Source organism: Dendrobates tinctorius, unplaced genomic scaffold (assembly GCF_039654945.1).
Source record: "Dendrobates tinctorius isolate UK_male_01 unplaced genomic scaffold, ASM3965494v1 ptg000084l, whole genome shotgun sequence".
Classification (NCBI taxonomy): Eukaryota; Metazoa; Chordata; class Amphibia; order Anura; family Dendrobatidae; genus Dendrobates; species Dendrobates tinctorius.
The window spans coordinates 15,657,669-15,670,036 of NW_027361752.1; the positions used below are offsets into that span (position 1 = coordinate 15,657,669).

General features: G+C 46.6%; 1 protein-coding gene across 2 annotated transcripts in view; it reads left to right on the plus strand.

Annotated features, from left to right (window-relative positions):
* Positions 1–12,368, plus strand: part of GBE1 (1,4-alpha-glucan branching enzyme 1) — a 237,574-nt gene that overhangs the window by 121,866 nt on the left and 103,340 nt on the right. For both annotated transcript variants that reach the window (XM_073584450.1, XM_073584449.1), the window contains exons 5-6: positions 2,341–2,466; positions 6,308–6,443. In XM_073584450.1, the coding sequence (XP_073440551.1) occupies positions 2,341–2,466; positions 6,308–6,443 (262 nt within the window). The remainder of the gene's footprint in view (positions 1–2,340; positions 2,467–6,307; positions 6,444–12,368) is intronic.

Here is a 12,368-nt window from a genome sequence, read left to right on the forward strand (position 1 = left end):
ATGCTAAAGATAAGGGACAGAGGCGGAGCTGACCGGAGGAGGTGCGGCCAGGGGTGGAGCTTCACGGAGGAAGCCCGCAGCCATCTGCAGCTCATCCATACGCTAGTGTGCCCACTGCCGCACTTCCGGTCAGCTCTGCCTACGTCCGGATACTTCTGCATGCGGCCTGCGTACCCTATCTTTTAGCAAAAATGCTAAAGAAAAAGTTGTTTTTTTTTGTTTTTTCTTTAGCATTTTTGTATTCAGTACAAATAGGGTGTGGCCTTCTTTCTACTGAGCTGTGTAGTTCACTTACAGTCCCTCTGAAGCTGGGTGTCCGTTTGGGACCCAGAGACTCTGCCACAATTCACACTAGGTAGGTTTTAACCGTTAGTGTAGTTACTGTCTCAAATGGGTACACCTTGCCGTGGTGGGACAGCTTTAGGCTATGTGCACACGCTGCGGTTTTTGCTGCGGTTTTGGCCCTGCAGAACCGCAGCATTTCCGCAGACATGGTACAGTACCATGTAACCCTATGGGTTTTCAAAACCGCAGTGCTCACGCTGCGGATTCCGCTGCGGTTTCACACCTTTAGGCTATGTGCACACGTAGCGTTTTAAAACGCTTACTAAAAACCGGACTCCTTCCCAGAAATCGCGCAGTTTTTTCCACGCGATTTTACCGCGATTATGATCGCGATTTTGCCGCGATTTTCGCGTGCGATATTCAAGCACTTTCCAAGCGATTTGAAGCATCGCTTGGAAAGTGATTGACAGGTTGGTCACACTCGTCAAACATAGTGTTTGACAAGTGTGACCAGGTTTTTACTATTGAGGCCGCCTATGCGGCATCAATAGTAAAAGATAGAATGTTAAAATGCTAAAAAAAAAAATAAAAAATCGGTGTATATTTACCTTCCGGCGTCCCGCACTGCATTCCCGGGCCTCAGCATTCCCAGTAATGCCTTGCGAGACCTGTGATGACGTAGTCTCGCGTTGCTATAGCGATCTCGCGAGACCACGTCATCACAGGACCTTGTCACAAGGCATTACTGGGAACGCTGAGGCCGGGAATGCATCGCGGGACGCCGGAAGGTAAATATACCCCGATTTTTTTTATTTTTTATTCTTTTTTTACAGGGGTATGGTACCCAGGGCCTGGAGGACAGTCTCCTCTCCTCCACACCGTGGGTACCAACCGCACATGAGACACTTAACTTCCCGCATGGTGGGCATAGCCACATGCGGGAAGTAAGTGATTCTCATGCATTCCTATGGGTGCGGAATCGCGGCTATTCTTTGCGATTCCGCACAAAGAATGAGCATGCTGCGATTTTTTCCGCAATGCGATTCCGCCGCGGAAAAAAGCGCAGCATTAGCACAGCATGTGCGGAATGCCATAGGAATGCATGGGGGGCGTTCTGTACACGATTTTTAAGCGTTTTCGCGGCAAAAACGCTTAAAAATCGCTACGTGTGCACACAGCCTTAACATAGTAGAGGTGTGAAACCGCAGGGCAAAACTGCAGGTCACTTTACCTGCGGTTTTACCTGCGGTTCTACCTGCGGTTCTGCGGGGGAAAACCCGCAGGTGATTCCGCAGTGTGTGCACATAGCCTTATACTTTTTTGATCAAAACAGTGTTTACCAAGTACCCTATGTTATTTAATGCACTTGCTTTTTTACTTATTTATTTTCATTAGGGTATATACACACATTGTTTTTTACTTTTGGTTTTGCTTGCTTTTATGGCCAGTGTGAACATGCTTTTACATCATGCGTGTCATTCAATTCTACTCCAGTTCAGTTTTTTTGTTTTGACTTTTAATAGTGTTATCAACTTTGGAGGAAGTTTTCTGTGGTCATCCACTTCTAGGTTTGTCAGCGGTTTGATAACCTTCTTTTTCTTTCTTTATCACACTTGACTCTGATAACAGTTGAATTCCATAAATGCCTCTTTTTGGCTTTTGCCTGACTTCACTCTCAGAATAATAAGCTTCCTGACAGCTGATGAGAAATTTGGATTTGTCTTTGCCGTGTTTTATCCGAAAACATGAACAAAAAAATAAGTAAAAATTTTAGGCAAAATTCTACTTGCCATGGCAAAGTATGTAATCTTTATAGCTGACAACCATTTGCCTCAGATTTACTAAAATCTCCAGGAAAATAGAATCACAACAACCAGCCAGAAGTAATCACACTTTAAAAAAACAAACACAAAAGAAAACTTTTGGTCGCCAGTGTAGATACAGCCGCCTGCCTTTGTCAGTTTTACTTGTGAGTCGAATTATCCATAACAAATACTAAAGTCACTGATTTGAAACTGAAGTCTACAAATATTTTCTTTTTTTTTTCTTTTAAAGGTAGTAATTAAAACCAAGTCAGGAGAAGTGATCTATCGGATCTCACCATGGGCAAAGTATGTTTTTCAAGAGGAGAAAAAGGTGGTGTATGACTGGGTTCATTGGCAAGCAGCTGACTCTTATACGGTAAGGTGATTACTGCTGTTATTGCTTCTAAACGTTGCATTTAGCATCTCTAAAATTCCTGACGCTTCTGGTGAAACATTGCCTAAATGTGCTCCAAGTATTAAAAATGTTAAAGTAACAGATATGGTCAGGTCGTCACTTATCCTCTGTGACATGATGTGGGGTGGGGGTGACTATAAAGGGTCCACGTCACTCTACAGCTCTATCTCATACTATCTCAAAATCGCCCCTCACTCAGACTGCAGATTGAACACAGAACGTCCCCCAAGCCTGTCCACATTCCCAACACTTAGGCCCCTGTCACACATAGCGACGCACCAGCGATCCCCACAACGAAATGACCTTGTCAGGATCGCTGGTGTGTTGCTACATGATCGTTGGTGAGCTGCCAAACAGGCAGATGTCACCAGCGATGAGGACCAGCGACGACGCGGGTAACAAGCGAGGGCGTCGCTTAGTTACCCGCTGTGTACCTTAGATACCAGCGCGCTGGTGCAGGGAGCTGGTAACCAAGGTAAACAGCGGGTTCCTTAGCGCCGCGCGGCGCTTAGAAACCCGCTGTTTACCTTGGTTACCAGCTCCCTGCACCAGCGCGCTGGTATCTAAGGTACACAGCAGGTAACTGAGTGACGCGCACGCTTAGTAACCCGCGGTTTACCTTGGATACCAGGCTCCAGCTTGCTGATCTCCAGCCTGCCACATACAGTGATGCGTGCTGGCCAGCGGGAGACCAACAATCAAAAAAATGTCCAGGGCTTTTGAGCACGATCAGCGATACCCGGCGGGGGGGGGGGGCGGTCGCTGATAGGTGTTACACACAGCAATATCGCTGGTGAGATCGCTGTTGCGTCATAAAACTTGTGACTCAGCAGCGATCTCTCTAGCGATCTCGCTGTGTGTGACGGGGGCTTTACTCTGTCACCACTTACCAAGATAGTGATAAGTCTCAATGTCGAGCACAGTGTACCTACTGCCCGCAGGCCATACATAGGCGACATGCATAAACTAGCATATTTTTCAGACTCAAGACTCACGAAGGTTTTAGAGGAGGAAATTAGAAAAATAATTGAAGCAAAAAATGTGGTCAATTCTGTACTTATTAGCCTACCATCCTGGTGTGCATGGCCCCCTTATTCCCTATCCTGGTGTGCATGGCCCCCTTCATCCCCTATCCTGGTGTGCAAGGACCCGACCCCCTTTCCGTCCAGGTATGCATGGCTTCATCATTATGCTGATATGATTGGCCCCCATCAGAAAAAACATTAAAAAAAAAAAAAAAAATTACTTGCCTCCCTCAGTGCCCTCACAGCGTCCTGTTCCGATCTAACAGCTGCTTTATGCTTGTAAGCGGCGCATGGGAGGGAAGTCTTGCGCTGCTTAGAAGCCGAGGACAGCTTCAGAAACACTCGCTAATCCTCACGCCGGGACTATGTGCATGGAGAGCAGTGAGTATTCATTGTTCTTTAATAGAAAGCACAGCTGCCGGGCTTTCACGTATGCCGCCACTGAAGGGAATGAATATTCACTGCATTCCACGTGTATGTGAGTGGAGAGCAGTGACTATTCATTGCCTTAAGTAGAGGGCACATGCGAATGCTGGGCAGCTGCAGGAAGCCGACTGCTGAGGCTAACAGCGTGTCCACTACTATTAAGACAGAAATGAAAATTCACTGCCCTCCACGCCCATAGGCATGGAATACAGTGAATATTAGTTTCTTTTTAGCAGTGGGCACAGAAGTTTGCCACAGCCGCCAGCTCCTGCCTCCTGTGACCCGCTGCTCCCCACCACAGGTGGAGCAGGTACATCCGGACTATAAAACACACCCTCCGTTTTCCTCCACATTTTTTTGAGCAACGAAATGCATCTTTATAGTCTGAAAACTAAGGTACTACTTAATCTTTATTTATCTTTATGGAGACACTTAGGTTCTTTAGTGCAACATGGCAAATCCATTAAACTTTAACCCCTTCACTACCAGAGGTATTTTCTTTTTTGTGTTTTCATTTTTTGCTCCTTTTCTTCCCAGAGTCATAACTTTTTTTATTTTTCGGTCAGTGTGGCCAAGTAATGGCTTGATTTTTGCGGGACAAGTTGCACTTTTGAACGTCACCACTGGTTTTAACATTTCGTGTACTGGAAAGTGGGGAAAAAAATTCCAAACACTCTGAAATTGTAAAAAAAAAAAAAAAAAAGTGCAATTCCACAGTTATGTTTTTTGCTTTTTTTTTCTACCATGTTCACTAAATGCCATTATGATTCTGCAAGTCATTACAAGTTCATAGACACTAAACATGTCTAGGTTCTTTTTTATATAAGTGGTGAAAAAAAATCCTAAGTTTGGTTAAAAAAAAGAAGCAATATTTTCTGAGACATGTGTCGTCTCATTGAGTTGACGTTTTTATTGATGCCATTTTGGTGTAGATATGATCTTTTGATTACCCATTTTTGCTTTTTATTGCATTGTAGCGGCGAGCAAAAAAGGGAATTTACATTTTTATTTTCTTTTTCGTCATGCCATTTAGCTATCGGGTAATTTTTTTTTTTTTCTTTTTTAATGATTTCGCACAATCATTAGATATATTAGAGGCTCGCCACCTTCAGAATCGCACTTCTGAAGGTGGCGAGCCTCTAATATGTGTATTTTTCTTATTGTATTATTTTGAATGGGAGAAAGGGGGGCGATTTGAGCTTTGTTTTTAAAAACATTAAAAATTATTTTTTTTTCTTTTTGCATGCTTCAATAGTCTCCATGGGAGACTAGAAGCTGCAGTACTTTGATCGCTTCTGCAACACACAGATGATCAGATTGCCTGTTTGTAGCAAAAAATGCTCACTTGCTATGAGCACCAATCACGGGGCGGCGCTCATAGCAATCCAGCAATGGATCATGTGACACGATTTATGACTAGTTAACAGCCGTGGGTGGATCGCGATTCCACCCGTGGCTGTTGCCGGCACATGTCAGCTGTATAGATCAGCTGTCATGTGCCCTTGAAAGGTGCGGACTCCACGCCGGAGCCTACACCAAACAGGTGGAGTCTGACATTGGTGTACTGTTATGCCCAATATCAGAAAGGGATTATTAATGGCTTTATTACACAAAAAGTACAGTGCTTGGTATGTATTAAAATAGGGAAATAACAGATCTGCATAAAAGGTGTAAAACAAGCGGTTAAAAAACAGTAAAGTTCCATTTTTGGAAGTCCTCTGTAAGCAAGTCCTTTTCTGCTCCCAGGAAAATGGGATAGTATGAGTCTAATTTGCTGGGTCCCCAACTTGCATCACAATGTGAAAATAATCCATTCATTATATACGGTCTATCACTACACATTTGGGAGTCAGTGGAAGATATGGGGGCCTATTTTATACAAGACGATACATATAGCGGAATATGTTAGCGCTATATAAAAATAAAGATTATTAGTATTATTATATAGCTTACAGTGGCCAATCTTTAGAAACATATGCGTTTTTCACTTGGATGTGTGGTCCATCAAGACATCTCATTTATGTATCTTTAGAGGTCATCATAGAACGGACCTTTCAGGACTTCTCAGCATCAGCCATAGTGACTCGCTGTATTACATGGATCACCATTCTGTGGAGTGACAGTAGTCAATTCTAATGTTTATGGAAATTTTTAGCTGTCGTGGCTCTCGCGGTCATCGGATCTCTCGCTCCCATTTATCTGGAGTCTATGATGAGACAGCTTCACTATACCTAGCAATAAGGATAAAGCTGTTATCTAACAAAATATGAATAATCTCAATTTAACATGTATGTGTTATTATGTAATGTCCTTTTACATTATGGTAGAGATAACATAACTTTTTCTTATAGCGCAAGTATGAGCGCCCAAGGAAGCCAAACAGTGTCCGCATTTATGAAGCTCACGTCGGAATTGCATCACCGGAAGGAAAAATTGCATCTTATAAAAATTTCACACACAATGTGCTACCAAAGATAAAGGATCTTGGTAAGTTGGAGGAAGACTACGTTGCGTCTGCTGCTTCCTTACATTGTTCTTTGATCGATATGTTACATTTTCAAAGCAATAATCACTCACCTTGTGAAATTTCCTCCAGAAAGTCATTTTATAGACTGTAATGCTCCTTATAGGCTCATGTTGAGTGATACATTGTCTAAAGCTGCTATTCTTGTTCCCGTCAACTTTGGGCAATTCAGACATTTTATTTTTCAGAGACAAAGTCAACCTTTTTTTTTCTGTCTTAGCCATAAGTTTGATTAAATGTTTTGTGGTTTTATTTTTTTCTTAAATATAGGCTAGATTTCCACAACGTTTAAGGATTACTTTTGGTAGGAGCATTTGAAGTGTACCGCTAAGAGCATGGCCACTCCAGTCATATACCACTACACATGCAAAACTCCATTGACGCCTAATGCAATATATGTAGATATATACAGGCATGGCTGAAAGTGTTTGCATCCTTGAAATTGTTCCAGAAAATGAAATTTTCCCTTCACCCATGACAGCACCACCTGAGAGAGGGATCCGCCCCGCCAGGACAGGAACCTACTGAGACATAAGGGGCGGCACCTCTCCCCCGCTTCAGTTGGGTTCCTGTCCTGGAAGGAATCCCACTGTGGCGGTGCCTGTCATGGGCGAAGAGAAAAGATAAAGACCCAGGCCCGTCCCGGCGCGGGAAGAACAGGTAGCTTACCTGTAGCGCCGGCCGTCGGGTCCTGGAAGCGCAGTCCCCGGGGTCCCTGGGGCTCCGGGTTCGTGCGGGCGTGGATGGGATCCCGGTGGCTCCGGGAAGCCCCCACCGCGCCGCCCTCCCCTCGCGCACGCCGCATCTCGATCCCCGTGGTAGGGGAGAGACGCTGGCGTCTTCCGGCCGCTGACGTCAGCGGCGCTTGGAATGCTGGGTGCGCCGGCTGACGTCAGCAGAGGGCGACGGTGTAATGGCGCCGGGTGCGACGCCGGCCGGCTTTCTGAAGCGCTGGGCCGGCGGTCGCAGGGGGGAGGGGAGGAAGACGCTCACCAGGCGGAGGCATGCAAATTAAAAGAGGAAAGACAGCTGTAGATCGGCGGTGCAAGATGGAGTCCGAGCAGGAACGTTCAGCGTCCCTGCCTCCCTCACAGCCCTCTGGCAGAAAGCATGGAAGCCATTCAAGCAGCAGTCGCCTCAGCCGCAGGTCGGGGCACTCCTCAAGGTCCAAAGAGCGCGGGTCAGGTGCTCCGACGCAGCCTCCAAATCCGGTACCCTTGATTACGGGTGGTGAGTGATCTTCGTGAATGTCAGCAGTATATTAATAGGGGGTTTTTCTATTGTATGCTTCACCCTGTAGGAAAGGCCCAGAAAAGCAGGAAGCAAGAAGAACAATAGGGATTGTGCTATATGTAAATCTCCCCTAGCAAGAGACTGGCAAAAAGATCTCTGTGCTTCGTGCATTCAGCGGACTATGGCGGAGGAAGCGCCTAGTTTCGCAGCCAATCTAATATCTGCCCTCAGGTCAGAAATGGAAGGCTCAATTAAGTCCTTATTGAAAAAAGGGAAAAAAAGCAGGAAGGATTTCCCTAGTTCCCCCTCAGATTCCGCATCAGTATCATCTCAGGCGGAAAAATCATCCTCCTCAGACTCCTCAGATAGTGACACAGGGGGAAAGCCATGTTTCCCTGTAGAAGATACAGATGCCCTCCTAAAGGCCATTAGAACCACAATGGGCCTACAGGAAGAAAGGGCGGCTAAAACCCTAGAGGACGTCATGTTTGGGGGGCTTCAGGAGAGGAAAAAACGAACCTTTCCAGTAAACGCGAAAATCCAGGCGCTTATTGAGAAGGAGTGGAAAAAGCCTGAAAAATCGGGGGCCCTTCCATCCGCCTCTAAGAGACGATACCCCTTTGAATACAAGGATACGGAAATATGGGACAAAGTCCCAAAAATAGATGCAGCGGTGTCCAGGTCTTCCAAAAGGTCGGCCCTGCCCTTGGAAGACGCAGGGGTTCTTAGAGACCCGCTAGACAAAAAAGCGGACTCATATTTGAGGCACGCATGGGAAGCGACAGCAGGAGGTCTTAAGCCGGCGATAGCGGGCACCTGCACGGCACGCTCCCTCATGATCTGGCTGCAGCAGTTAGAAGAGAAGCTGGCGTCAAGGGTCCCAAGAGAGAAGATCTTATCAGACATGTATCTCTTGCACGGGGCAGCGGCTTTTCTGGCAGATACCTCGGCGGACTCTATGCGATTGACAGCCAGAGCAGCGTCACTATCAAATGCTGCTAGACGCGCGTTATGGCTTAAGGGCTGTCCGGGTGACCTTCAGTCCAAGGCCAAATTGTGCTCTCTCCCCTGCGATGGCCGATTCCTGTTCGGCAAGAACTTGGACGATATTCTGGAGAAAGCAGGCGATAAGAAAAAAGGCTTCCCCAGATTCCCTATGGATCAGAGGAGACAGCCCTTTCGGAGGGGGAGATTCAATAGGGGGCGTCCTCCCGCTGACAGAAGAAGATGGGAGGATAAAAAGAAAAAAGAATCAGGGTTTATGTTTGGTGGAGGCACCTCCACCTCCAAAAAGTCACCACAGTGACGCCAGTATTCCAGTAGGAGCGAGATTGGCACTCTTTTTCCAGGCCTGGGAAAAGATCTCCTCCAACACCTGGATTCTGAGCATCCTAAAAGAAGGCCTGAAAATCCCCTTTATTCGTCAGCCAAAATCCGTGGTCGTCATCACACCTATCAGGAAGATGACCGAAGAACAACTGGCCTTAGAAACAGAAATCCTGAGCCTGATAGACAAGCGGGTACTGTCCGAGGTGCCACGCTTACAGGAAGGAAAGGGGTTTTATTCACCCCTTTTCCTAATAAAAAAACCGGATCAGTCGTTCAGGACAATCATAAATCTCAGACGCCTCAATCTACGAATAAAGAACCCGACCTTCAAGATGGAATCAGTAACTACGGCAGTGAAGCTGCTACATCAAGATTGCTTCATGGCCGTAGTCGATTTAAAGGATGCGTATTACCACATCCCTATCCATCCAGATTACCAGAAATACCTGAGGGTAGCGCTTTATATTCAGGGCACACTAAGGCACTTTCAGTTCAGGGCTCTTCCGTTTGGCATATCCATAGCCCCGAGGGTCTTCACCAAGGTCATAGCGGAAGTGACAGACTTTCTCCGGATTCACGATACGGTCATAATACCATACCTGGACGATTTTCTTATAGTGGGCAGTTCAGAGGACCACTGTACAGCACAGCTGACTCAGGTGATCAACACCTTGCAAGAGTTAGGGTGGATAGTCAATTTCAAAAAATCAAAATTACAACCCCTAAAGAAACAGACCTTCCTGGGATTTATACTGGACTCAGAAAGGCAAGAGTGTCTGCTCCCAGAGTCCAAGATAGAGAAGGTGCAAAATCTGGCCTTGGCGGGCCGAAACCAACCATGTATGACATTAAGAAAAGCAATGTCCCTGCTAGGTACCCTAACATCCTGTATTCCGGCGGTCAGGTGGGCTCAGTTTCACACCCGGCAACTCCAGGGGGAGATACTAAGAGCACAAAGATCGCTAAGAGGGCGTTTGGAAGGAAAGCTGGAGCTTTCCTTAAAAACCAGAGACTCTCTCAACTGGTGGTTGAACGAGACAAATCTGACCTTAGGAATACCATGGGACAGACAGGCGACAGATATAATTTTAACAGATGCAAGCTCCTCGGGGTGGGGGGCACACCTAAGGGGCCTCATAGGTCAAGGTTCCTGGACACCTCAAGAAAGGAAGGCATCCTCCAACCTGAGAGAACTGTGGGCAGTGGGCAAGGCCCTAAACCACTTCATTCCGCTACTCCAGGGTCGAGATGTACGCATCATGTCAGACAACAAGGTAGCAGTGGCATACATCAACCACCAAGGAGGGACAAGATCACACTCCTTAATGGAAGCAGCAACAGACATTCTGAGCAGTGCAGAGGATCACCTACACTCCGTGACAGCCCTACACATAAAAGGGGCAGAAAACATAGAGGCAGATTTCCTGAGTCGCAATACCCTGAGGCAAGGAGAATGGGCGCTAAACCGATCCATTTTTCAAAAGTTAATTCAGCTTTGGGGGGAACCGGTGATAGACCTCTTTGCAAACAAGCACAACAGGCAAACAGAAAGGTTCTGCTCTCTAAACCCAAGAGAAAACCCATGGGCAGTGGACTCATTGCACATCCAGTGGAGCTTCAGACTGGCTTACGCGTTCCCCCCAGTAGCTCTGATCCCGACTGTGGTAAGAAAAATCAGAAACGATCAAGCCAGGGTGATTCTAATAGCTCCATTTTGGCCAAAAAGGCCCTGGTTCGCTCTGCTATGGAAGATGTCCCTCTCCGATCCTTGGGTTCTGCCAGAAATCCCGGACCTACTAGTTCAGGGTCCAATATTGCACGCTCAGGTCAAAGGATTCCATCTGACGGCGTGGAATTTGAAAGGTCGCTTTTAATAGATAGGGGGTTCTCCCCTGGGCTGGTGGCCACTCTGCTAAAAAGCAGGAAACCGGTGACTACTAACATCTACGGCAGAACATGGGATAAGTTCCTACAGTTCTTGGGTAAGCCGTTAGGGAAAGAACCCCCGATTAGTGACATCCTAGAGTTCTTACAATCTGGGTTGCAGATGGGGTTCGCAGTAAACACACTTAAGGTTCAGGTGTCGGCACTAGGGGCGCTCTACAATTGCAAACTGGCATCAGATAGATGGATAGCCAGATTTATTAAATCCTGCCATAGAGCTAGGCCTATTCCAATACCTAGAATAGCCCCCTGGGATTTAAACCTGGTGTTAGAAGCCCTTACAAAAGAACCGTATGAGCCATTACATCAGCTACCCCTAAAGTTTTTGACCCTAAAAACGATCCTGTTAGTAGCCCTCACATCAGCCCGCAGGATAAGCGACTTACAGGCTCTCTCAGTAAATCCTCCTTATACGCAAGTCTTTCAGGATAGGGTAGTGTTAAGAACAGACCCCAGTTATCTGCCCAAGGTAGTGTCAGATTTCCATCGGGGTCAGGAAATTGTTCTTCCATCCTTTTGCGAAAATCCAAAAAATCTGGGGGAGGAAAAATTCCATAGTCTGGATGTTAAAAGAGCTCTTGTAGAATATATATCTGCCACTAGCCAGTGGAGGAGGTCACAGTCCCTATTCGTAGCTTTTCAGGGTGCCAGGAAAGGCTATGGGGTTTCAAAAGGGACTATTGCTAGATGGATCAGGGAAGCCATTAGTGTAGCCTATTCAGCTAGTGGTATCCCGATTCCTGACGGCATCAAGGCTCATTCCACCAGAGCCGTGGCGACCTCCTGGGCTGAAAAGGCAGAGGTATCAATCGAACAAATTTGTAAGGCCGCTACCTGGGCCTCACCTTCAACCTTCTTTAAGCACTATAGATTAAATCTATCCTCCTCTGCTGACTTAACCTTTGGTAGAAGGGTGCTGCAAGCGGTGGTCCCTCCCTAAGGTGTTTCGAAGTCTCCAAAAATCTCTCAGGTGGTGCTGTCATGGGTGAAGGGAAAACCACCATGGTTACTTACCGGTAGCCGGTTTTTCCGGAACCCATGACAGCACCCGTACATTCCCCCCCTTTTTCACTGTACGGTGTGCACAATTAGTAGGGTCTTTTGAGTTTTGTGGTGTTGGATTAAACATGTAACTAACCGGGAAGTCCTCTCAATGCTCTGTAACCCAACTGAAGCGGGGGAGAGGTGCCGCCCCTTATGTCTCAGTAGGTTCCTGTCCTGGCGGGGCGGATCCCTCTCTCAGGTGGTGCTGTCATGGGTTCCGGAAAAACCGGCTACCGGTAAGTAACCATGGTGGTATTTCTCCCAGAAAATTATTGCAATTACCGTGTTTTTCGGACTTTAAGACTCACCGGACTATAAGACGCTCCCCAAATTTTCAG